Genomic DNA, 27,959 nt, shown 5'->3' on the forward strand with positions numbered 1-27,959 from the left:
GGATGCCCCTTTCTAACCCTAGTACGGACCCATCTGTAACGGGCCCTAGAATAATAGAGTGGGACAAAGCGGGGGGGACAAAGTGAAGGAGCCAGATATGTTTCCCATACAGCATCTAGAAGACATATGCAAGCTTGAAGACATAATGCAAGCCATTCTGTAGAAAGATGAGCACAGAAGAACTTCTCAGTCAAGTAAACAGAACTTACTTTTGCTTGGAGGTAAGAAAACACCATCCACCAAACGTCCTTTCTTGTGGTAGTAAGGACAGTTCATCTTCTTACAGCCCACTGGCCGATTTTCAAAATAGCATGGAATTTCATGTTTTTTCTGAGGCTGAAACATAATGTAAATGTATACTAGGGTCAGGTGAAAGTTTACAACACCAACACAATGATGTGATCCCAGCAACACACTCCTTCACACCTTAAGAAATTGATCAAGAGTATCACAACCAAGCTTCAACAATGGAAGCTGCCATTTCACAAGCTCAGTACAATGGCAGATTAAACATGCTATCAGATTACAGTCAGCCTTCCATAACCACAGATTGTTTATCCACGTATTCAACCATCCATAGCTTGAAAATATTTTAAAAAGTAAATCAATTCTAAAAAACAAACATTGAGTTTAGTCATTTTATATAAGGGACACCACTTTACCATGCCACTATATATATATATATATATATATATATATATATCAAGACTTGAGCATCCAGGATAATGGCATCCATGATGGGGGGAGCGGGGATCCTAGAACCAAACCCAGCAATTACCAAGGCCTACTGTATTTAATTGAAATAAGCACTTACATTTATCTCCATATGTCTGAACCGACAACTACTTCTATAACAGCGTCCTTCCTGCCAGAGCCTACAAACAGTGTCGTTTCCCAAGGCTGCTGCACAGTGACGGTAGGGGCAACGGTTCCCCTATGGCAAATGAAAGAGAGAAAAGCAAATAAAGAACACTTAGTCTGAAAACTCTTTATGAATGAAATCCCATGTCACCAACAAAGCAGACTTCTGCTTGCACAGCAGAATTTTCTGTTCTACCCTCATTGACCTTCCTTGGGAAAAAATGCCCCAAATGCTCCTAATATACCAGGGAGCAGTATCATATCCATGAGCGTAAGCTACAATTCTTTCTTTCTTTCCTAGCAACTCAGCAAGGACTGGTAACCAATGGCTCAGGGTACAGCATTGGACCATGGACCATTTTGAGTAGCACTGGTATAGAACAAAAGTGGGAGCCAAGAAGAACCCAGACTTCTGTCTCACATAACATTCTTCCAGTTTCTATTTCCTGGTCACTCTTTAAGTTCTTATACAAAAGAACCAGCACCTAGATTTTGGACGAAATATTCAGAAACTCATCATAAGGACTGCTCAAGATTCTTTAATTCCAAGTGTGCATCTTTCACACTAGGCCTGAGATGGTAAATTTCCACATCCTAGCAAGAAACAAAGTAGTTTCCACAAGTAGTCTGTTCACCTCCATAATAAAAGTTATAATTTAAAATAACATTTGCCTTAATTACAATTCATCGGGTCACACTAAAGCTGTAATAATGCAAGCATAAGACAAGATTGGGGATAGGGGAAAATGCAAACCTTAATACACTTTGAATAGTAGAAGTAGTAGCAGTCATCTCCTTTGTTGGACATGTTGGAGCAGAATGACTGTCAATTATATTTGGTCTAACAGTCTCAAACAGTCTAGATTTGCTGATCTTCACAATATAATCTTGGAAAAAGATAGAAATAAAAAAAAAGTTTTTACATGAGCAACCATAACTCCTAACATCTTACAGCTAAGTAGCAATATCCCACTTCTATGTAAACTTGTTCTTACTGACTCCACTTTAAAATCTCTTTGTTTCTGGTACTTTCCATAACGGGGTAAAACAGGTTAGAAGGCACACTAGCCCCTAAGGGTCCCAGAAGGGCCACATATTCTCTCCCATCAAAAAAAATTGATCTGCCCCCCTAAAAGTCACCTTTCACCCCATTTTTGACCCTTCCTGAGACATTTAAGCTTCAAGATAATCCTTTTCCCCAACAGGATAGAAGCCAGAACTCAAATGCCAGGTCATTTCCTGCCTTACAAAAGGCCCCTTCTGCCCCCAAATGACCTGGACTCCCACAAACATGGCAAAATTGCCCTCATGCCTCATAGGGAGTATGGGAGAGAGGGAAAATTAATTAATGATGAATCAATTAAATAACAAAATAAATTGATGGACTTCAAAACTGGCATTCTCTACCCCTGGATGTCTATAATAACCACCAAGGATCTAATGCTGTAATACATACTAACAACGTGCAGAAAGAAATGTTTTCACAGTTGGCCCTTCATATCTACAGTGGTTCCGTTTTGGGACTGGCCCTCAAAGCAAAAAAACACACCCGATATTATTTAATGGCAGCAATGTGAATACGCATGCCTCAGCATGTCTGCCTGCACATTTCTCCATTTAACAATATATGGGGTGTGCCAATCTATTAACGGTTGAATTTGCTGAGCTGAAGCCCACCGATCCAAAGGAACAACTTCATTTCTTTACTATAGGTTTGGGGAATATCTTGATCTTCAGATGTTATCGGATTGCAACTAGCGTACTAGTCAGAGCAGCAATGGTGAGGTATGATGGCTGTTATGGCCCACATTCTCCATTTCTGATTGACTTCAGACAGACAATGAGAAGTGGCTGGGGCATTGGCTGAATTCAAGGTGCAGGGCAGGGGAGGGATAACCATTTCATGAGATGGAGCACAGCATTTTCAAATCACAAGCTCAATTATATTGGCCCCATACAAACAAGCCCAAATAAAGCTGCTTCGGGTCACTTGGGAGGTAGGCTGTTTAAACGATGCTTGCGTCCTAAGAGGCTGGAAGCTGTGCCAAAGCTGCGCTCCAGTCCTTGAGAGCTTCATTCTCCTCCCAAATGTCCCTGGAAAGGCGAACCAGTTTTCACTGACTCAGTGAAAAGGCTGAAAGGCTTAACCTTTTTTTGACTAGGACTCCAAAGAGTGACATCTGCACTGAACAGTAAGAGTCTCTCAAATTCATATGACCACTTTTTACCATACCTCTCTTATTTTTTGTTACCAAACAAACTGTACTTGGTATACTGACTCATTAATTTCCCTTTTTGCTGTGTCTCACATGCGGGGAATAATACGCCGATCATCTCATCCTGTCAAAACGACAGTGATAACCTTGCCAGAGCTCACAGTTTGGACTTCAAGTGGTCCAAGAACCGTATGATTATCAGCTAACATTTGAGAAAAATGCCAGGTCCCTCTAGCAATGTCTTAAACATAACAGTGGAAGACAAGCCTGGGAATCATGTGGCTCTTCAGATGATGTGGAACGAAGGATAAAAGATACAACCATAGCACTTTCATCTATGCTTCCAACTATTCTGAAGAACAGGAATAACAGCCATTGGCAATAATAGCATGCCTACTGGGGTCCTCAATGATACACAAATATAACTTAAATTTAATATAAAATTTAAAATGCTCAGACTTGTTCAATGTTCTCAAAATCTGAACTGAGCTAATGTTTAGAGATCAAGAGATTCATTTTACTGACATCCACAGAACAAGTTACAAGAAGAGCAGCTACAGAAACCTATGACAATGCCAGCCAAAGCTCAGGCTTCCTGCATTGATCTGTGGAAGAGTTTCTGTTAAACAAGGTTCCCAAAGAATTGTTCTTTGCAATGCCATTACTATTTCTATAGCTATATGTTTGATGGCAAGTTCCATTTCTTTCAGCAGCACTCTTATTTCAGTGTAGGATGCCAGACAGTCTTAACGGGAAAAGCCATGGAGCTTAACATGTAAAGGTGGTAGTAAAGTTGAGGGGGCCGGGGCTAGAAAGATGACATTCTGCAGCGTCAAACCCAGAACTGAAACATCATCTTATTGAAAAGGGAAATCTGCTCCTGCTCCATTCATGTCCATGATCACTTCTGCTCAGTGAAAAAGATGTGTGCATTGCAGGGTGCTATCCACGTAAGGAAACCAAAGCAAGTCTGTCACTTATCAATACATTACTTATTAAAAACAGACGCTTCAGCTCAATAGGTATATTGGGAGTCAAGGTGGAAAAGGTTCCATTGGCCTGTTACAGACTGCCAAAATAAAGCTGCTTCGGGTCTCTTTGGAGGTATGCTGTTTAAATGATGCACGCATCCTAAGAATCTGGAAGCTGCACCAAAGCTGCCCTCCAGTGCTTAGGAATGGAGTGTGGCTTTGGCACAACCTCCGGACTCTTAGGACCCATGCATCATTTAAATAGCATACCTCCAAAGAGACCCAAAGCAGCTTTATTTTGGCAGTCTGTAACAGGCCATTGAATTGTCAGATTGTTTTGCTTCAGCCACCTCCATAAGATACACAGTTTGGAAATGTGTTTCAAGCTGCTAGTGTCTTCTCTGAGACTCATTTGGCCTTCTCCCTCTCCAGATGTTGTTGGGATGCAGCCACTTCCAGCTGCCTTAGCCAACATGACCAATGGCAAGGAAGGCTTGGAATTGTCTAACAACATCTGGAAAGCTGTGTGTTGTTGTTGTCCTCCAATTTTAGGCACAATACACTTGAGGCAGGTAATACACCTGAGTGCCAGCAGCAAAAGAAGTGCTACTGAACTGTGGGGTGGGTCTTACTCTTCTTCAACCCCTCTTTTCCATCCCTCACTGCTCTGCCAGGCCAGAGAAAACCATTTCCCTAACAACACTTGCAGAGATCTCAAAGGGATTCCCCTCAACGCATCACATTTGAGGGCATTTCAAATGATTTCCCCTGGGCTCTTAACTAACACACCGGGGTCAGTTGGGGAGAGGATGGCAAGCCCCTAAAGCCAACCACCAACTGAACGCCGCTAAAGACTGCCTTGTGTATGGTCAAAAAGGGCCAGATGATGTTGAAACGTCCTTTGAAGCCCTGGTTTCTGACTGGTTGCCTCCAGCCTGGGACTCCAGGCCCAAAAGAGAACCAGGATCACTCCTGCTCCTCTTGTCTTCTGGGCGCTAGAGAGTCCAAAGAATGGCCGGAGAGCATCTTCTCTTCATAAGAAGCCAGAGGGGGACATGGCCTCCTTTGGCATCTCCCTTGCCCCCAAGGGAGCCCCCCCAAATCTGCTTCAATCTGTTCCATTGATCTTTTAGGGGAGGTAGGGAACAAGTGGGATTCTTGTTGCATTGGGTGGATTTTTGTTTATTGTAAGCCGCCTCGATCCTGATGGAGAGGCGGGGTAAAAATAAAGTTTTATTCTTAGATTATTGTGATGATGATGATGATGATGATGATGATGATGAATCCTATTCATTGGACATTGGTGGCAAGGCTCTCAGGAGTGGAGGAAAGAGGAATAATTGAGGAAAAACTGGAGGAAAAGGAGGGAAAGGAGGCTCTGGGAGTGAAGGGGGGTCAAAGGAGAGGGGTGACAGCTATGTGTTGTCTTCCAATTTTGTGTGTTGTTGTTGTTGTTGTTGTGCGCCTTCAAGCAGTCCTCAACTTATGGAGACCCTCAGGGGTTTTCTTGGCAAGATTGGCCCACAGGACCCCATCCCAAATAGCCAGGATCCCCATCGCCTTGCTGTCCTCTCCATCACCTCGCATGTGACTTTACTGTTGTTGTGACTGTTCTTTGGGAGGGAGGGAGAAGGGATTTTGATTCTGCATTGTACTTACTTTATCATTTTATTCTTGAGTGTTATTTGATTATTATTATTGCTATTTGGCAATTTTAAATGTTGTGGGGGGGGGGGAATGGATGTTAGCCTTCAAAACTCAATCTGAGAGCCCTGTTTCAAGACTTGAAGGAGGGAGCTGACTGGGAGCAAGGGATGCGAGCTCCAGGAGAAGAGATTTCGCCTCCACCGGAGTGAAAGACCCTCCTCCTCCTCCTCCTTCTTCTTCTTCCTGGGAGTGGAGTGGAGCCTCCTTCTTCCCTGGAGCTCTTGAAGCAGAGGCTGGCTGGCCATCTGACCCTGGGGATGCCCAGCCCCATTCTGCCTGAAGTCCCTGCTCCAAAGGAGGCTTTCTTCCAGAGAAGCGGGGAAGGGGCTGGCTTTGGGGGCCTCCGACCCGAACCCTCCAGCCCTCCTCACCCGCCAAAAGGGCTGCTTCGCACCGATCCCCAGAGAAGAAGAAGAAGAAGGAGCTGCTCAACCAGCCTGACGAACGCCTCTCCTTCTCCGGAGTGGAAGGCGGTTGACAAAGCCCCCAAGAGTCTCTCTCAGAACCTCGGCCGCTTTCAAAAGAACATCCGCAGGCTGCGTTCGGAAAGGAACTCTTCTTCTTTCCCATTCTGAGCCTCTGATCTCCTTTTTCCATGGGGCTCTGAAAGCCTTGTCTCCCTCCATTGAGCTCTTCTTCTCCTGGAGGAGAGGCTTTCTTTCAGCACTTGATTTAGCAAGATCTGCCCCTGAGGGTCCTCTTTTAGGACTGGAGTTTTGCGCAAGGACAAAGATCTCCCCAAATCAGAGGGGATGTTGATCCTGAATCTTCTGACTTTGAGGGCCAGCATCCATCATCGTTTTGGGTGGGGCTTTTTTGGGCAGAGTTTCTTTCTGACGTTTGGCCAGCATGGGTGGCTCCAGTTTCTCCAGCTCCTTTTGGGGAGGTAGATTCTAGTTGCTGTCGAAGGGATAGATGTCATGCCTCCATGCTCTTGAAGAGTCTCTGAAAACCAATATAACCAAGGAGAAGAACTGTGGCTCTTAGAGTTTCAAGTGTCCTTCTCTGGTGGATTGTTTCACATTCATTCCCCTGGATCTTAAGAGTAGAGCTGTCTCTCCAAGAAAAGCAGGAACCCAGTCAAGATTGGTTTTCTCCACACAGCCTTTCCAGCAATGGCAACATAAACTCCCTGCCCTTTGAAGCCAAATGCTATGGCCCCCAAGTGGGGATGGAGTTGGAAGTGGGCTTGTGGGAGAATGCCAAAGAAAAGGCAAACCTGGCCACTGTCATTTGTTCTGACATACAATTATTTGGACAACAATTTGAAGTGGTACTTATACCAAGGAAAAAACCAAGGTGTGATGATGAGAAGACATCGGAGTTTATCACAGAGGAGGGAAGTGCCCAAATTCCATAACGCAAGTGGGGTTTCAACCTGGGGAAATCCCACAAGAGTGGGATTGTTTTCAGAAGAAGTCACTGAAATGAAGCATTCATGTGAGATTAACCCATGCAAAAAGCAGCAAAATCGCCCCGCTTTTTAACTTCAGGATTTCCTTGGAGTTAAAAAGTGGCACAGTTTTGCTGCTTTCTTATGGGTGAATGTCGTGTTAATGCTCAACTCTGAAAGCAATCTCGCTCTTGCTGGATTTTCCCAGGATGTAAACTTCATTCATCCACAGGATTTGGGCACTTTGCATCCCGTGTGATAAACCTCCTAGTGTTAGACTGTCAAACGCCTCATGTTTCTTCATTTTAATACTGGAAGTATGATCAAAGAAAGATTATGCATTAGAGCATTCCTAGCCCACTCTTCAGCCATGAAGGCTCTCAGAGAGGCTTACAGGTTGCTAAAAGATTGGATAATGTTAGAGATGTGAAAGGTTTTCTTTGATTATTTATTTGTTTCTTTGCTTTTGAATGGGAAGTATTCTCTCTCTCCTTCCCTAACAACTAAATCATTTGTTGATGAAAGGAAGAACAGAATAAAAACCATTAACCTCAGGAGCTTCTGAACTTTAGACCAAATGTAGATCTGACAGGAAAAGAAAGTCGTCATGCAGTTTCCAAAGCAAAACAGTTTCAAGTGAACTTCTTCTGTGCATGTTTTCCTTCCAAGAATGGCTTGCTCTAAGAATCAGAAATAAAAGACGCTGAGAAGGAAAGTTTGTTAGGATGTTGAATTCAGAGGTCTATAATAACCAATGAGAAAATGAGGCAGGCAACTGCATTGAGTCTGGAGAACCATTTTCTGCCTTTAGGACCCTGGGGGGAATATAAGGCCTGTCAGAAGAGGACAGCACTTGATTTCTTTTCTTCTTTCATTTTTTAAAAAAGATGTACTTTGAATTTTAAAGTACACACTTTATTTGATCTTGGTGAAATTTCCCTTTGCACTTTTGCCATGTCAATCAACTTTGCATACATGATTCAAGACTGTTTAGCTCCTTGGCTTAAGTTGTATTTTGAAATGGCTTATTTTATACCCAGTGCCTTCCACCCTTTTACTGAAGTAGACTCTGCACAAATACAGCTAATAAAAACATGACTAGTTGCAAATTATTGCCTTGGATTCCTTGCAAATTATGATTGCCTTGGGTTGTTTGTTCACCTACTCTACTTTGCCTCAGCCTGATCATGGCTTGGGATGATGGGAATTGGATTCAGTCACATTTGAAGGGCATCTGTTTAGGGAAGACTGATCTAGGCCTGTTACAGACTGCCAAAATAAAGCTGCTTTGGGTCTCTTTGGAAGTATGCTATTTAAATGATGCATGGGTCCTAAGAGTCCGGAGGTCGCACCAAAGCCACACTCCATTCCTAAGCACTGGAGTGCAGCTTTGGTGCAGCTTCCGGATTCTTCAGATGCATGCATCTTTTAAACAGCATACCTCCAAAGAGACCCAAAGCAGCTTTATTTTGACAGTCTGTAACAGGCCCTAGTAACTTACTTGAGCTTCATGAAGAGAATACTATTTCAGAAGCAACGACTGCATGACAAGTCATACACGCTTCTGAATTTTGCTCTGCTGCCCCACTATTGAAGCTGCAGTAATACCATTCTCTCTTTTATCTAGGCACCCTAGGAATGTTTCTTTCTCTACAGTTTTACTGATGCTTTTCTGACTGCTCATATCACAATATTTAGAGCAGAATAAAAAGTAGATGCCTGTGTTTGAATTGATGAGTTAGTGGTTCACATAAAAAATATGGCCTGAGCAAAAACTTTGGGAATCTCTGTAGTAATGAGTTAACTAACCAGCAATGAAAATAGATTAACTTCATTAGGATCTCTAATTCTATGGAATCCCATGTTGCTGCATAATAAGGAGAAAGACAATTCTACTTTATTATTTGTTCCTCCTTTCAACCATTTCACATTTTTACCATCTCATTCTCTCAAGCAGCCATAATGGTTCTTCAGCCAGTTCCTTATTTCTCTCTTCTTTGGAAAACAGAATTTATTATAGACATATTTGTGCGTGTGGACAAGCAATACATAAAAAAGGGATCGAGGTCAAATATATAATGAGTACTTATTACACAACTTGTCATTGTGTTGTGTGAATGTGCTAACAGCATTTTATGGAGATGGAAGAGAACTTTCTGCAGGTAGTGTAAACAAAGCCAGTGTACATTCACTTTCTTTCATTGCACGCACACACAGAGCTTTACCTGTCTCTAAGACAGAGAAGGGCAGTGAACAGAGAACGTAAGGAGATTGAGTAGATCTGAATGAGGAGGAGGCATCTGTATGAATAAAAGGAATCTTACTTTGTGATATATTGGGGGGGGGAACCCCAAAACAAACAGCTTCATTTATATACCGCTTCATACTGAACTAAGAGTGTCTAAGTGGTTTACAACTGTAAGCTAATTGCCCCCAAGAATCTGTCTACTCATTTTAGCGACCTCCTTGGAAGGATGCAAGCCTGAGTTGAGCTTGAGCCCTTTGGCTAGTATTGAACTCGCAACCTTATGGCTTTGAGTGAGTGGCTGCAGTCCAGGGACTTAACCTCTGTGCCACCAGGGCTCCTGAAAGCCAGAAAAACAATTCACAGGTTGTATCTTCATCTCTAATATGTGTTAGGGTTATATTACACAATAATGCACTTCTACTAAAATTGATGATTTAAAAGAATCTTGATTTAAGCTATGTTTTAAATCATTAAAATGAAAAAACACAGAGAACCCATATAAATCACATAGCTATTTGATTAAATCAAATCTTCTTTTGTCACTGAGGGTCTAAAGCATGATAAAATATAAAAAAGAATCCAAAGAATGAGCCATTTTTTGATAGATAGATAGATAGATAAATAGAGGCATTATGCTGTTTAGCACTGCTAGGATGGCATGATCTCAATGCACAGAAAGACTGTTGGGATGGTGGCGGTGACAACATTTATGATCCAACTGAGAAGCAAAATCATGCCAGCTACAGCAAAGAGGAGTTAACTTTGGGTGTCTCATGTCTCTGTAGTTGATCTGCACTGTCCCAACCAGTCAACTGAAATTCCTGAAGGAAGCGGGGCATGGCATTACCAAAGAGGATATGGCAGATGAAGAGTTGGCTGAGGGTGTCGATGAAATTGACCCTGCTGAAATGGAACTTCGACGGGGACAGATTCTGTGGTTCCAAGGCCTCAACAGAATACAAACTCAGATACACTGCTGATTTCTTCTCTCCTATGGATTTTCAACTGCCATGTTAGCTGTTAACAATGTTAGCCCTTGGACTAGTGAGGGCATATCCCAGTAGAGTTAGCACTTCTTGTCATGAAGAGGAATATGATATTCATACTGCCTGTTTGTTTCCTCATTTAATATCCTTACTTCTTATGCACAGCAATAGGTGGGGAGGGAGACTTATTTGATGCTAAAATTCTCCCCTTGTGTCTTTCAAACAATATTAGATGGTGATTTTTCCCCCCTGACCAGTGCTTGAAAGTGCTTAGGTTTACATGGTTTGCTTCAAGGTCATTAGGACACCAAGGAATAGGCTAGAAAGAATAAACCCAGTTGCTTTGGCCTAGAATCCTTATGGAGATCTGTGCCCCACTGACATGGCCTTTAACATTTAACCTGGATTATAATGTTCCTCATGGAGGATATCTCAAAGGGAAGAAGAATAGATTGAGGATTAAGGGAAGTTGTTTGGCACTGTATGTTATGGTCAAAAGGGAGTAGTCTCCCAAAATAGCAATTTTCTAGCTACAGAAGAACCAGCGTGCAGTGCAGGCAAGCCTTCTAAGAAAGATTTCAAATAATACAAATTAATTCAGTTTTCTCAGGAAAGACTTACGAGTTTATCATACTCCTTACCTTCTGCTCTGCTCCCATCACGTAAACGTCACCAATCTGCGATGGGAGCTTCCTTAGTTCAAGTGTCAACCTCCATGAGAGGCCCTGAAAGCAAGGAGATGGTCTTGGATGAACATTTGCATGAAAATTAAACACAAGCTATATATTACATGTGGAAATTGTAATCTATGTCAACTTGAGTATAGCTATACTGTGCATGGCTAAAAGGAGGGAAAGAGATAGACTTAGATAGGTTTAATGCAAAGGATGCAAGCAAAGACTCTTACTCACCCACTGAGGCTGCTAAAGGTTGCATGTCAGCTTTCAGTCTAAAGCAGCAATATTGGCCTGTTACAGACTGCCAAAATAAAGCTGCTTCGGGTCTCTTTGGAAGTATGCTGTTTAAATGATGCATGCATCTTGAGAATCTGGAAGCTGCACCAAAGCTGGACTCCAGTGCTTAGGAATGGAGTGTGGCTTTGGCGCAACCTCCGGACTCTTAGGACCCATGCATCATTTCAATAGCATACCTCCAAAGAGACCCGAAGCAGCTTTATTTTGGCAGTCTGTAACAGGCCATTGTTTTATTAAGCTCTGGTGATGTCTGAAGTTAGCCCGACAGTGTCACTGTTGCCTGTCGCAAACTACCTGTAATGTGCCACTGTGGCAGGTTGTTTTGGGTTCTGGGATACATATACAAATGGTCAAGGTCAGAGGTGTGCATCACTTGGAGAAATGACTGTATATGTTTTCTTAAGTGAGCCACTGCAAAGGCTTTGTAGGGGAAATTCTTCATAGCCAGCAGTGCTCTTCTTTATATTTCAGGAATGGCAAAGAGTAGAAGGTATGAGCAGACATACTGTGATGTTTGTAAAATTACTCTGATTCTTAAGTTGCTTCTTCAAATCAGTAGGAAGAGGAATAGGTGGCCATGTCCAGTTTGTGAAAGAACAATGACACAATGGAAACTTTTGTATGTTCACTGAATAAATGGTGCTGTCTGCTCCAGCAAATACTGTGTAGACATAGCATAGCTTGGTAGTATGTTTTTAAATGAGCAGTATGTAATGTGGATTTAAGCAAATCAGTCTTGAACCTGGAAATCAAACGTCCCAGAACTGCAGATTTTCTAGAATGCCCAATGTCTATTTTCCTTCAGGAGAACTACAGGTCCCCCCCCCCCCCTGCTTGCATGACTTAAGTGCAGCAGCTGTCATCCTGATAAGATAGCCTCTGTCCTTCCTTTCTTTGTAAGAGGACTTTCCAACTGAAATGCAATGACTTGCTGGTAGTTAAAGAAGCAGGATGCTGTGCCAACACAACAGCTTTTCTCTGCCTGACCTTTACAAAAACTGATAGTAAGGTAAAAACTGTCTACAATTCTGATACCTCTGCATGCTGCATGTGCACTTTCTGATTGACCAACTGCTGTTACCTTATTTCTACCTTGGGTTACACATTTGTTTTCTTTTGAACATAAATCACATGAATACATATGTGACAAAGTACAGGGTTTTGTTTCCAGAAACGTAATCAAAGGTGGATATAAATATTTTAATAAATAAATGTTAAATAAATAAATAAATAAATGGTATAATGAAGGATTTACTACAGAACACCTGCATGTTATGGAGGCTTGTGGGGTGTGTTCTAGATGTACATTTTGTTTCTCATGGGCCTGTCACTTCCTCTGTATGAATGGAGGAGATGCCCTAAAACAACAGTTTTTCCTTTTTGATTCTCCAGATATTTTGAAAGTCAATTCTCAGAAGCCATAACCAACATGGCTAGAGGAGACAAACTCTAAAGCCTTTGGAGAGACAAAGGTTCCCCATCGTTGGCTGAAATAATACAATTTATAGTCATGATTATACAACGTTATTTTAATTGAGCCTTTCCAAAGTATCTAAAGCAGGAGAGGGAGTGCAGTTTGAGGGGTACATAGCCCCCCTTAGTGTGAAAAATAAATGAAGAAGATGGAAGATTTTCAACACACACACGCGCACACACACACACACACACACACACACTCTTTTTGACTCCAAAGAGACCATATGACGTATGGGTTCCTTCTTGGAAAAATGACCTCTCTTGGCCTTAAATGGCCCTGGAGAGAACATAGCAAGAATGCTGTCCACATCCCTGGGGACATTTGGGGGCAATTAATAATAAATAATAAAATTTTTATTTGTACCCCGCCCTTCCGGGTGATCAGGGCGGCTAACAAAATGCACCGAAGTGTCTGTGTGAGTGTGTGTGGGGGGGTGGATGGGTCCTGCTCACCCTGATCTGCTGGAGGCCACTATTTAACATTTTGCTCCATCCATGCAAAAGCAGATCCATAGTGAAGACAAGTTGTCATTTTTAGGAAGCTTGTTCTTCCTTGCTAGTCTTATCATTACAGAATCACTTTGTCATAATGAAAGAGAATATTTGTACAGCAGTGTACAGATACTGTTTTTGTTATTTATTATTTCATATTCTTCCTTGGGTTGTTTTTTTTTAAAGATATAAAATAATGAAAGGGAATATTTGCATGACTTGTAGTACTCCTAATTCATTGAAATGTCATCATAGATGGTTCAAAATTTGATGATGTTTTTGGTTGTTACCCATGTTGCAGCAGCCAGCTTCCAGTTGAAATTCCAAACAAAACAGGTGGGAAAACAGTACACTCCATGGATCCCTCTGGGAGTATTAACTACAGACCTGGGCAGCATCAGGTGCAATTCAGCTAGAAAAGAGGATAAGATACTGTGAGGCACTGTTACTCCTACAACAAGAAAAAAGGCAGAAAGATGGGAGCGGTAGTGCTGCTAAGATTCTTGAGTTTTTCAAAGGGCAGGAAATGAAGGAGGCTGTCTGTTATACTGCTAATAAGATTCTTGAGACCAAAGAAGAAAGTATGAGTAGCAAATGAGAGACTCATGGGCCCCTTTGAGTTTAATTTAAAAAGTGGCATCAGGTATATTTCAGCTAGTATCTAGCTAGTTTTCCTTGAAAGACAATTGGAATGGTATTCCATTGGTCATATCACTGAGGGAAAACAAATCCAGGAGCAAAATTTCCTCTCTCTTGAAGGTTCCCATTAAGAACAGATTTTAGATGAATTAAAGGGGAGAGATGTGTGCCTAAAGTCCCCCCTTCCTCCCCCCCCCCCCGCGCCTGATAGAGCTTTCTGCTGGGTCAAATAACCTTTGGTCAGTAGACTTGGCTAAAATCCATTGAAATGAACATGGTTGTCCTGGGGGAGCTGACCAAGGTGCTGAAACTAGTTTTGGGAATAACATTCAGCAGCTTGCCTAGACTTCTGGCTACAAAGCAGCATACCATCACTGCCAGAGTGACATGGGAGCCACCAGCTGTCACTGGATAGTAATGTGTTTGAAAAATGAAATATTTGTCTCTTCTTCATAGAAATAGAACAGAAAACTATAACATAAAATATAAAACATTTTAACATAAAATATACAATATAGAGAACAGATTAAATCATTCATTTCTGTTTATATCTAGGTTAATTTCATTTAAGTTGCTGCAATTTAGATAAATTTAACTTTGTGATCATCCATCTGTTTTTTCACTCAGTCATAAAAATCTGGTTGTGAGGCTCCTGATACTTATTCCACCACTTTTCCCACCAGCCTAAATCACTTCTGCCACTGCATGTGAAGGCTTCCACACCGCTTTCCCTTTTCCCACCCCTGCCACCAATGAAATGACCTCCTTCCTCCTGTTCTTCTGCTGTGGTCACCTACTAGATACCCTCAAGGTCCTTGTGTGGCATATTATGTAATTTGAATCCCCACTGGACATTGTTAGTCCATCTTTCATCTTCCCAGAATTGCACTGCTTTTGCATCCTTTTCTTTAGAGTTGGGAGTTATTGGAAGAGTATTCCAGACACCCTCCGGGAGGAGGGGGAAAAAAAAGATAGTGTTAAATGAAAGGTCCAGGGTTCTGGGATTTGGAAACATCTGGGTTCTTCTAGCGCTTTTGGTTGTTTCTTATAGCTGTGGTCAGAACTATGTTCCCAGATGTCTTGTATAATGAAACCCTGGCCCCTGCCTTTTTTTCTGTGTAGTACAGCAATCTTTAATATTGGCCGATTAGCAGGGGAGTTGCAGAAGGAAAGCAGTAAGCAGAGTAAGAGGTAGATGTTTTCCATTCACTGCATCTCCATTAGCAGCTGTCTCTTCTCAACACCATTTCCAGAGTAGAAGCAGTGACTGATATTTCAGCTATCCAGTTATCATTTAGTTCTATTTATAGTATATGGTCCATTACATCAATGCTGCTCAAGACCCCCCATAAATACAATCAGGATAAAGCTACTTCCAAAATAATGTGTAGGACTTAACGTATGTATTTATAGACATACAATTATTTACTACATTTTCACAAGTGATTAAGAGTGCTATGCAGTTTTGTTTTTGCTACCAAGTTTGGAAGATTTCTGTGATTGGAGATCTTCTCATGAGAACTGGAGGCATGACAAACAGGATTACCAGTAATGGCATTATTGGAGTACTGTTGCCACTGTATTGGACATTATAAATAATTGGATAGAAAAGCAGGTCTAGAGAATTTCCCCAAATTACATTCAGGGATGTAGCCAAGGGGGGGGATCTTGGGGTCCGGACCCCCCCCCCCTTCCATTAGAAAAATGAATGGTGTGTGCTGCTGCGCCGCCACACCCAAGCCCCATTATAATGGTGGCACTTAGTCTGGACCCCCCCCCTTCCTAAAATCCTGGCTACGTCTCTGTTACATTGTGATTTTAATTTGCTGTTGGAATGTGTTTTTGTGAATTTGACATTGCATACCAACTCTCAGTGAAAACCTGATATCATTCTCTATATTTAAGGTATATATGATAAGGCTTGTCAATAGCAAGCTTTTATCACACTTTCATGTTTGTTATGTTGCTTTGTCTGGGTAAGTGTGACTTTTTCAGTAGTATGCTTTAAAAGAGAAGATGCCTTAACTTCTGTGTCCACAGTGCTTCCTTGTTATGAAAATTGATGTGCATTTTATCTACACATGACCGAGCAAACTGTGATTGCTGCAAGGGTTGAAGCAAAAAAATATATTCTTAAGTGTGCATCTGGGATTTTCAAAACAGCCAAAGAAGGCAGAGCTTTGGCACTTTGCTGCCAAACATCTATGAAGCTGCATATCTTATTCTTCCTCAAGAGCCATGTGTATAATGGCCTAGTTTCCTATGGATCTTTAAAAATTCAGGCTGCCCATTTCTCACTTTTCTCCACCATGCTTGTGGGGTTCTGAAGGAGAGGATGTAATTCATGGCCAAAATGAGTCATCTCTCCTTAGGCCAGGAGATGTGAGAGCTTTTCCCTCTGGACGACACTGACTGTCCCATGAGATCCTAACTCCATCCTCACTGACTGGTGGTGAGGGGAGGAAACTGAACCCAGGGTGTGGAAAGACTTTGAAGCCATATATTTTTCCTCACTGCACCGTTTATTGACAGGAGGGATCACTATGGATGGACTGCATAAAACTAGGTGATAGGCCATGGATTCTTTTGCTTACCATAACCCAGGGACATTGAGAAGCTCCTGTTCAGTAGATCTGTAAGTGCTGTATAAAAACTCCAAAATTAGCAACTCTTCTTGGAAAATGCAATCTAGTTTCCAATCTCAGTGAGTGTAGCTTTGGAGCTCCTTAAGCTTGGGCGGCTCCCATTTAGCAGCACTTGTTTCTTGCATGCTCATTGGTACATCCATCATTATTGGCAACCTGCTGCAGTTTACTGCAGTACACAATCTCAACCATTTTTTGTGTGTGACACAGTCAACAAATTAATATTTATAAGTTTGAAAATTTAAAACTGTCACCGCCACTTCCCATCCTAATTTTGGCTTGGAAATAAATCACACTTTGCAAGTATATGTCTTAACTCACCACTCTGAGCTGTTTTGATGGGGTATTTTGTTGTTGTTGAACAGGCAGGCACACATTTAAGAATGGTTTTGCTTTGAGTGTCCATGCTTTCCAAAGCCTTTGTCTTTAAAATGTTACGTGTCTTTTCTTGCAGCTCCTGAAGCCTCCTCATAGTTGGCTGCCCCATCACACGCGTAGTGCCTCACCTCTTACCCATATGACTGTTCTGGTTCTCCATAGGTCATCTGTTTATATTGATTTTAGCTTTTTGTTCAAAAGTACTATTGTTGTTGCTGCTGCTGCTGCTGCTGTTCTTGTTCTTGTTATACCTGTTGTGTTCTTCTTCCCCCTCAAAATCCGTAAGGGCTCCCCTTGGCAACTACTCACTTTTGTATTTGGTTGTTTTGTTTTGTTTTTAATCTCATCTTCCTCTTTGGCACAGATCAAAGTGGTGAATGCATTCCGTAGCTCCTCGTATGAAGGCCTCGAGAAACCCGAATCCAAAACCTCCATTCATAACTTCATGACTCACCCAGAGTTCATCCCGGAGGAAGACGAGCCTCGGACCCCATTCCCCGATGGCACCGATGAAGACCCGGAAGCTGAAGAACTCAAACAGCAAAGTGAGGAGAGCAATCAGTCAGGTAAGTAGGTGCAAAACCAATGAATCGAATCATCTATCAATTTATTTTAACATATATACAGTCGGCCCTTCTTATACACTGATTTTTTATACACAAATTCAAGCATCCAGGGTTTGAAAGTATAAATTCCAAATATCAATCCTTGATTTTCCATTTTTTATAAGGGACACCATTTTGCTATATTATATTTAATGGGACTTGAGCATACACAAATTTTGTATCTTGGAACCAAACTCCAGCATATAACAAGGGTCCACTGTATTTCTCTCTCTCTCTCTCTATCTATCTATCTTGTTCCCAAGCCGGGCTGCCCGGGCTGCAACTTACATCAGTCATGATGCACAGGTGATTGACATGCATTTTGAACCAGCGCAAACTAGTGAGGATCACAATTGGGTTAAAAAAGAAGCTATTACAAGAGGATAATGAAAAGATCAGCTATCACAGAACAATGGACCTTTTAGAATCGATTTACCAGCATGGAGCAAAGGTGAATCACAAACCGGTTTAAATGTAAGTGGAAATGAGCCCTTGGTTTAAAACCATTTGTTTTCATCCTTGTCTCACATTAGTCCTGTTTCAGGATTCATTTTGAACCAATCTAGCAAAGCAAGGCTCACAACTCTGATCCACCAAATGCAACCCAGAACTTGGAAAAGTTCATTATTTTAGATGACAGCTCCCAGAATCCCCCAGACAGCCTAACCATTGTGAGGGGAGTCTGGAAGCTGTCTTCCAGATTTTCCTCCCCTAAGGTATCTGCTTTTACCAGTCTCCATACTGATCTATGGGGCACTATCTCTTAGCTCCTTCTATCCTCTCTGTTATAGTCTTGAATTCTGGGGTTCAGAAAACCCGAGAACCCTACTGCCAAACTAAAATCCTGATAGGCATCTTACCTTTTAGAGAGACAGTATGGTATAGTGGTTTGAATATTGGACTAGGACTTTAGGAGACCCAGGTTGGAATCTACACTCAGCCACAGAAACCCACTAGGTGGCCTTTGCCAAGTCACACTCTCTCAACCTCAGACAAAGGCAATAGCAAACCACCTCTGAACAATCATAGATTTGCCTTTGGGTCACTGTAAGTCAGAAATTACTTGAAGGCACACGACAACAACAGCACAACAAACCCTACCTTTCAAAAAGCTAAATACAGTATGCAGATTTTATACAACTAGAACCTTGCAGCCAAAATACTTGACCTATCCCCCCCTCCATGCATGTATTAACTTTAGCCTTTCCCCCACTTCTGCAGTCACTTGCTCTTCATGCTTGGTCACCAGTATCCATCATAATTTCAAATCTGGCACCTATCAAGGCAAACCTACTACTGTGTAGTCCACCATAATACTACATCTTGTAAATGCAGGCAAAAGAAACAAAAAGCCAACCCCCCCCCCCCAAGAAAAACCTTAGCCAAATGGCAAATACAAAAGAGATACACTTAAATTGCTTTTATGGAATGGAATCAAAAAGGTTAAATATTTCTAGTTGCATCATGCCTGAGCACAATGTATAGACATTTGCCTTTCAATATGGTCGGAGCAGCTCAGCTCTATGCTTGATTTTCATCCCTTTGTCAAGAGAGCATTTCAGCCAGTGCCAGACAGATAGTTCAGTGTGTGTGTGTGTGTGTGTGTGTGTGCGTGTGTGAAGTTCAAGTCAACTGTCAATTTATCGTGACCCCATGAATTTACCTGGGTTTTCTTAGGCGAGGAATACTCAAAGATGGTTTAGCAGGTCCTTTCTCTGAGTACCCTGTCCCAATATCTTGGTGTATTCCCCTGAAAGGAAAGTGCAGCATTTGCCAAACACATGCACACACATCTGGCTACAAGGAAAGCTAGTGAGGACTTACATGAAGGATGGAAAAAGGTAAACGGTACAACCGCAGAACTAAAAAGGAAGGCTGAGCATTACCGTGTATTACATTGAGTCTTGTGACCATGCTGATACGTATAACTGGCACTCAAACAATAGAGAATTGTTACCACTGATATAGCAATTGCAGAGGTAGAGGGAGAAAAAGTGGGTGGATCATGTGAAATTCATGGAATACTTGAGGTGAACTCACACAGCAGAAGTATTAATCACTTCTTCAATGGTGTCTACTTTGTGTGACTTGCTTTCTTCAAGCATATTGTTCCCAAGAGAGACTTCAACATGTGCTCCATCTCAGAGATTCTTTTTTTGTTTGAGTCCAGAAATATTTTCATGACATGTTTTTTACTTATTTGGCCTACGCACAAAAATATGTCTATATATGCATACCTATTACAGCCAGAGAACACACTGTGGTCTATGAATGGCCCTTTCAGTGTCAAGTGCTTTAGATATGTTTGTAGTTATATTTTTAAAGAAAGAAAGAAAGAAAAGAAGGGCAACATTTTTTTAGAAGTAGCATTGCATTTCAACAATGTGCCTTGAGTGTGACTCCCTTTGAAACCAGAACTTTCAGAACATAATAACTATATTACAGTCTTAAACTATAGTTTAATTTCATAGAAATGCAAGACATTCTTGTTCTGTTGAGAGAACGACTAGTAATCTTTAGCAGCACAATCTCAGCGAACTGCAATTCTACATTTCTTTGGAAGAAGCCATGTCAGTTTAACTTGCTTAGATCTGAAATATGTTTTATGTACTTATATTATGAGGGAGAACACTTTTCAAGAGAATAAAACAATTGTTCTTGGATAAGACCTATTGAATGCATCTGCATGACCTGACAACCTAAAGTGCTGAAGCATGAGCATGAGTGAAGCCCTGGGGTACTTCACTCTGCAGTTGTTCATCTTTCCTTCCTTCTATTGCAACAGTACAGAAGCCACAACTGTCTTAGCTCAATAAGATTCTGGCCTACTGCATCATATTATAAATTCACTCAGCTCATTAACATTAGCAAACATACATAAACTAATAAAAATGTAGGTTTTTTCCCCTACATTTTACCATGAACTCAAGAAGTTGTGTGTGAGTGTGTGCGTGCGCGCGCACGAATCAACCAGTTAATTGGCAGGTGGCCTTAGGCTAGTCTGTCTTTTTGAACTTCATATACATGCGATAAATGGGATAATAATAATAATGACTTATGTTGCATATTTGTTGTGAGAATTATGTCAATATAATTCACACCAAGCACTTAGAACATTTAAAAGCTCTGTGATTACATTTATTATATCTTGTACCTCTAAGCATTTTTAGGAACCCATGTTTTTCATACTAAGCCTTAAGTGACTGAGAAGAAGGGCAAGGTGGACAATAAATGGTCAAATGAAAATGTGGCCATACAGACGAGGTAAGCAACAGCCAGTACTTAACCACTCACTCAAGCCAGCTTTATGGACAGGCACACTTCCATATAATTGTTATAATTTGGTGGATATTAATACAAATTCAACTCAAGCTGTTAATTGCCTAATGAAATGGTTTAATAAATATAGATAAGAGAAACATTTCTTTTTCTAAAACATCTCTCTCACTATCTTCTCAGTCTTTATATAGCCAAGCTACTTATTAACCAAAGACCTTTTCCCTATAATATCTGGTGCATAAACATTAACCAAAGAAGCAATAGACTACAGCAGTGACTTCTGGCCTTTCAGACTAAACAATCTGGCAGAAAACGATTGCCTACCTGGTGTGCCAGCCTACCACTTTGTAAACACAGTAACCAACCAATTAGAATGTATCATTGTCTTTGAGAACGTGAGAAACTTCCTTACAGTGTGTCAAATCGTTAATGCTTACATTCATTGCTGACTGATCCATTTATACCTGCTGCATAAACTACGATGGCTATCCAACTCATCCGTCCACAAAAGAGGAAATTAAGAAAATCCTGTGGATTTCCTGCCTGCAAATTCCTTCCTCCTTCCTAAAATGGAAGAGGAAGATGGGGAAAATGTTGTAGAACAAGCTCTATGAAGCTACTCCTACTGTGACATAGCACTGCTGGATTAGAACACACATAAATGGGTAGTGCGTATAAACTGCAGTCACAGCGAAAACATCACAAAAATGATATGAAGGAAAATTGAACATTGAAGGAGAAATCTTGTTAGGAAAATGGATTGAGGAGTGTGTTATGTACAACACAAATGAACCAGACTTTTCAGTGCTAAAATAGAATGAAAGTTATTATGTATTTATTTATTTATTTATTTATTTATTTAGAGTATTTATACCCCACTTTTCAACCAAAAGGCTATCAGAGTGGCTTACATTTTTTAAAATTAGACATTTCCCTGCCTGAGACTTACAATCTAAAAGGACAAGACACAAAAGGAGAAGGGAATGGCAGTGCAGAAGGGGAATAAGTCCAGCAGATCTTCTCTCCCTCTGATGCCTGGACTATGACAGATGGACTGGAGGGAGGGTCTTCTTCTTTTTCAGGCAAGGCATGGAGTTGGCTTGCCCATCTCTGGATGATGGTGGATAGAGGGAGGGTCTTCTTCTTTTTCAGGCAAGGCGTGGAGTTCGCCTGCCCATCTCTCCCTCTGGATGATGGTGGATAGAGGGAGGGTCTCTCTTCTTCTTTTTCAGGCAAGGCCTGATGGAGTTGGCCTGCCCATCAAAGTTCTCTTTGGTCCATTGTCATTTGTTTGTGAGGCATAAGACAGACTGCTTTATCACACTAGCAGGAAACAGGATTTAAACAAGAGTTAAACTGGAGAAAACCAGGAAATGCCTGAAGTTTATCACATGACGTTTCCTGATTTTCTCTAGTTTAACTCTCGTTTAAATCCCATTTGCCTGCTAGTGTGATAAAGCAGAGACAATCATACTGCTTCATCTTGTACAATGTGGCTATGCAATAACTGACACAATGCAAAAAACAGGAATATCAGAAACATCACTGAGATAAATGTCTATATTCTTTTGCTGTAGAACCCTTTCTTCATATTTTTAATCCACAACCAATTGGATATGTCAGGTAGTTGATGTATGAATAATGTCACCATGCATCAGCCATCACATGCCACTTGGCAGTTACGATATACCTTTGACATTAGACAAGGCACAGACACAAAAGAATGATGATGCTTCAGTGCTATGATAGCCATCTGTACAGCTTGTCTGGACCTTAACAGACAAAGCAAATTTCCTCTGCCAGCTTGTCCTCCCAGCCGTGTGTTGTCTGAAAAGCTTTATCTAGTTATGATCATGCAACTCTTACAGAGTTGATATATTCAAATGTCTACTGAAAATGTACTGTGTACTCTTGTGTACTTTAGTGTATTTAACAGACATAGGCGCGTTACAGACCACCAAAAAGTACACGCTCCACGCGTACTAGGGTTAGGAAGGGGCGTGCTAGGGTTAGGAAGGGTCTTACCTTCCTAACGGCCCCCAACCCTAGCACGCGCGGAGCGCATACTAAATGGTGGTGCCCGTCCACATGGGGGCCGCCATCTTGCCGTCTTGGACACACAGCGTCTGGATGTCACGCGGCGGAAGTGACGCCACGAGTGTGCGACTAGCGCCTCGTGGCGCCACTTCTGGGTGGCAAGAAGAAGCACCATTTCGGTGCTTCTTCTTAGCTGCGCCGGGAAACCTCGCAGTCTGGCCGCTGGGGCTTCTCGGCGCAACTAATGATGGCGGCGGCAGACCGCCCGCTTTTGGGTGGTCTGTAACGCACCAGTGACTGACTCTCTCTCTCTCTCTCTCTCTCTCTCTCTCTCTCTCTCTCTCACACACACACACACATACACACACACACGTATTTGGGCCTTTTCATACTGCACACATATAGAGCTATGATTCCAGTTTAACTGCTATGGTTCCTATGGAATCCTGGGATTTGCAGTTTTGGGGCAGGCATTTAGAACTGAATTCTCAGGCAGAGAGTTCTAGAGCTTCACCAAACTACAAACCCCAAGATTCCCATAGGATGGCGCTATAGAAATTAAACTAGAATATAGCATTGTATTGCAAAAGGCCCCATGTTCATCTGGTTGTGACAATTTCTATACATGTGTATACATTGATTTGTGCCCTAGTGCTAGAATTCTATTTAATCCAAGGAACAGATGAAGTGTCCAGTTTGTAACTGGGCTGCTTTATTACCCATATAGCTGTGTGAAATAACACATGCATGTTCACTTTGTGTAACCATATAAAAGAAGGGTGGGGACCCTCTTTCAGCCTGAGGGCCACATTCAATTTCAGATACTTTTCAGGGCAGGGGGCACATTCCATAGCTGGGAAGGGCCACAGGCAAAAAGGTTGGGCTGAAAAATTCTGACATACAGTTTATAGGTCTTACTGCCAAGCATTAAGCCTAGGAGAGGCATTTTTGCCTTTTGAAATGGCAGTGGGGTGAAAGGGAAGCATATTACAGGGGTCTAAAAAAGGAGCTCCTCCTATGTATGGAGGCTCCACAGTCTGGATACCTGCTTTGTGGATCATGTGGAGATTACTGCTTTTCATAAGGAGAGTGGTGACAGAAGGGGTTAATTTTTAAACTATTTTTATAATGCCTGAATACAATTAGTACAATTGCATACAGATCACTAATATGTACAGGGCACATGTGTTGGGAATTACATATGAATAACTATAAGAGTACAGATTAACAAACTGTATATATGTATCAGTATGCAAAGGGATTTTGTGGCACCTTTGAGACTAACTGTGCAAAAGATGTAGCATAAACTTTCAGAGATTAGGTGTACTTCCTCAGATGCAGACTAACATGGCTGTGGAGTTTATCATATGGGAGGCAAAGCGCCCAAATCCCGTGGATAAATCCCGTGGATATCCTGCAAAAGCAGGAATTGTTTTCAGACACATCAGGCTAATTAAGTATTAACACGACATTAACCCATGCGGAAAGTGGGGGAAATTGTGCTGCTTTTTACTTTTCGGAAAATCCCAAAAATAAAAAGTGGCACAATTATTATTATTATTATTATTATTTACGGTATTTATACCCCAACCTTCAGCTCTAAAGGCTCTCAGAGCAGCTTACAATTATTATTATTTTTAAATAGACGGTTCCCTGCCGTCAGGTTTACAATCTAAAAAGACATGGCACAAAAGGATAAGGGAATGGTGGTGGGGAAGGGGATCAGGTCCAGCAGTTCTTCTCTCTCTCTCTGAGGCCTGGATGGACTCTTCTTCTTAGTTCACACCAGGCCTGATGGAGTTTGGCCTGCATCTCTCCCTCCATGGCCGGATGGCACCAGATGGACTGGAGGGAGAGCTCTGCTTCTTAGCTCAGACCAGGTACAATGGATTTTGCAACTTTCTGTATGGGTTAATGTTGTGTTAATGTTCAATTAACCTGTCATGTCTTCGGGAAATTTCTGGATTTAAACCTTGTTAATCTTCACGATTTGGGCGCTTCCCTTCTGTGTGATAAACTCCTATGACTCTGTACATGTACAGTGGATCCTTGTTATACGCTGGGGTTTGGTTCCAAGATCCCCCGTGTATAACAAAATCCGTGTATGCTCAAGTCCCATTAAGTATAATGACATAGCAAAATGGTGTCCCTAATAAAAAAATGGAAAATCAAGGTAAATTTATACTTTTCTGGAACATTTTCAAACCGTGTATGCTTAAATCCGTGTATAAAAAATCCGTGTATAAGAAGGGCCGACTGTATATGTATTCAGGGATAGCCGTGTTGGCCATGTAGCAAATACAATGACACCCAAAATCCACAAAACTGTGATACCTTTATGCGAACAACTGAAATGTACAAAATATACGATGCAAGTGTTTGAAGCTTCACTGGCTTCATCATCAGGCAAAGGTGTTAAAAAATCATACATGAGAAAAAATTATAAAATGATATTAGTCTAAGGTCTGCATTTTCTCAAGATATTGTTAATGTGTTGTTGCTTGGAGGGATATCTATGCAAGTAGGTCCCTTCTCCTTCTGGCCCTGTGGCACTTGGAATAAAGCATTCCAAAGTCCAGGAGATAAAATTTGAATTTCCATTAGCAATACAAAAAGTTACTTCTTCTTCTCTCTGTGTGTGTGTGTGTACATAGATTTCACATGCATTAAATGTATGTATGAACACCTTTTATGCCTCTACTCATAAAAGTTTTAGGCCTGGTGAAAGAGTAGTTGCTGGGTCATTATGTCTGTATGTGTCTCCCCTGTCGACTTATGGTGACCTTATGAATTTCACAGGGTTTTCTTAGGCCAGAAACATTCAGTGGTGATTTTGCCAGGCTAGATTGGTCAGAAATAGATCCATCCAAATATATGAAATACATATTGAGTCTAATGTTACATGTTGCATTTCTTTATATATAAACCCATAATTTAATGCATTTATAATTCACAGCATACCCATTTATGTCCTTGCATCACATCCTGCAGCAGTAAATTCCAAAGACCAACTAAGCAATATATTAAAAAGGGGGGGGGGGAGTGTGTGTGTGTGTACCTTTGAGTTGCCTGTTGCTTCATGGTGGTCCCATGAATTTCACAGGGCTCTCTTAGAGAAGGACTACTCAGAGATGGTTTTGCCAGTTCTTTCCTCTGAAATAGAGCCTACAGCACCTGGCATTGATTGGCAGTCTCCCATCCAAGTACTAACCAGAGCTGGCCCTGCTTAGCGGCCAAGATTAGAAGGGAGGTTTTTAATTTCTGCTAAACTGAAAACCTGTTAAAGATGTGTTTCTGCTGATGAGGGTGCCAGTGGCTTTATAGGTTGAAAAGTGTGTGTGTGTGTGTGTCTGTGTGTGTCTGTGTCTGTGTGTGGTAACTTTATTTGTTTCTATATAACATCCAGAGTCCCTGACTTTACATGGAGAACCTTTGCAAATGTTAGTATAGACCACAGTGACCAGGCGTCCTCCTTTTCCAGGACCTGTCCAGCATTTCAGCCTTCTGTCCAGGAGGAATTCCACAATCTCCTTCCTTTTTGAGCATGAATAAGAAACATGGATTTACAATTGTAGGAGTGATTGTAACTTTGATTTGGTCATGTCCTCCATTTTCCTGTGATGTCCTCCATTTCCTGGTGCCTTTTCCTCCTTTGGGGCGAGGACATCTGGTCACTCTGGTGTAGGCCCCGAGTACAGGAGAGTCTGGTCAACACAAGGCTATGGAGAACAGGGAGCATGTTATTCCTCAATGGACTGACTTTATACACATGACATCCCACTTGGTAAAGGTCTCCATTACGGAGTCAGGGGTCCAAAACACACTGCAGAAATAATCCAGTTTGAGACCGCTTTAACAGCCCTGGCTCAGTGCTAGGGAACACTGGGAATTGTAGTTTATTGTGGCACCAGGGGTCCCTTTGACAGAGAAGGTTCAATGTCTCACAAACACTACAGTCTCCAGGATTTCTTGAGTCAGGGCAGTTAAAGCGGTCTCAAACTGGATTATTTTTGCAGTGTATTTTGGACCCGGGATTACTTTGTGATTGTAATATATAGCACTGCTGTGTGAAATGTGGACAGGCCACTGAAATGACAATTATTATTATTATTATTATTATTATTGATAAAGTGAAGTCTCAAGGGAAACAACACATGAGAAGAATAAGAACTGTAGTGTTTGTGAGACATTTAGCCTTCTCTGTCAGAGAGAGCTCTGCGGCCACAGCAAACTACAATTCCCAGGATTCCCTAGCACTGAGCCAGGGCAGTTAAAGTGGTCTCAAACTGGATTATTTCTGCAGTGTGTTTTAGACCCAGGATTAGTTTGTGATTCTAATATATGGCACTGCTGTGTGAAATGTGGACAGGCCACTTGACATGATGATATTATTATTATTATTATTATTATTATTTATGGGTGAAGTGAAATTCGAGGGGGAAACAACAGAGGAGAAGAATAAGAACTGTAGTGTTCGTGAGGCATTTAGTAGTGTTTGTGTGTCAGAGAGAGCTCTGGTGCCACAACAAACTACAATTCCCAGGGTTCCCTAGCACTGAGCCAGAGCTTGCCATGACAAGATGATATTATTATTATTATTATTATTATTATTATTATTTTGGATTGGTGAAATGAAATTTAGGGGGGAAACAACACAGGAGAAGAATAGGAACTGTAGTGTTTGTGAGGAATTGAGCTTTCTCTGTCACAGAGCCACAACAAACTACAATTCCCAGGATTCCCTAGCACTGAGCCAGGGCTTGCCATGACAAGATGATATTATTATTATTATTATTATTATTATTATTTTGGATTGGTAAAATGAAATTTAGGGGGGAAACAACACAGGAGAAGAATAGGAACTGTAGTGTTTGTGAGGAATTGAGCTTTCTCTGTCACAGAGCCACAACAAACTACAATTCCCAGGATTCCTTAGCACTGAGCCAGGGCTGTTAATAATGCGCTCTCAAACTGGACTATTTCTGCAGTGTGTTTTGAAACCACAGACAACAACTGAGCGGTGTCGAAAGGGGTTCTTCCTGTTTGGTGCGG

At 41.5% G+C, this 27,959-nt stretch overlaps 1 protein-coding gene across 1 annotated transcript; it reads right to left on the reverse strand.

The window, feature by feature from the left end:
* Window positions 1-829: 829 nt before the first annotated feature.
* LOC149312563 (uncharacterized) lies at window positions 830-17,203 on the reverse strand. The gene is made up of 5 exons (XM_089526917.1): window positions 16,930-17,203; window positions 13,615-13,736; window positions 11,024-11,107; window positions 1,616-1,748; window positions 830-934 (listed from the first exon to the last, which is right to left on the reverse strand). The coding sequence occupies exons 1-4, from the start codon at window positions 17,093-17,095 to the stop codon at window positions 1,737-1,739; spliced, it is 384 nt and encodes a 127-aa protein (XP_089383043.1). The 5' UTR covers window positions 17,096-17,203; the 3' UTR covers window positions 830-934; window positions 1,616-1,736.
* Window positions 17,204-27,959: the final 10,756 nt, after the last annotated feature.

This window comes from Sceloporus occidentalis, unplaced genomic scaffold (assembly GCF_023333645.1).
Source record: "Sceloporus occidentalis isolate IW3139 unplaced genomic scaffold, rSceOcc1.0.p SCAF_5, whole genome shotgun sequence".
Classification (NCBI taxonomy): domain Eukaryota; kingdom Metazoa; phylum Chordata; class Lepidosauria; order Squamata; family Phrynosomatidae; genus Sceloporus; species Sceloporus occidentalis.

Coding starts and splice junctions, on each gene's coding strand:
- LOC149312563 (XM_089526917.1), bottom strand. CDS start 17,095: ATGGGGCAGCCAACTATGAGGAGGCTTCAGGAGCTGCAAGAAAAGACA. Junction 13,737..16,929: donor CATCAAAACAGCTCAGAGTG/GTGAGTTAAGAC, acceptor CCTCTTTTCTAG/CTGAATTGCACCTGATGCTG. Junction 11,108..13,614: donor AGCTGGCTGCTGCAACATGG/GTAACAACCAAA, acceptor CCTTGCTTTCAG/GGCCTCTCATGGAGGTTGAC.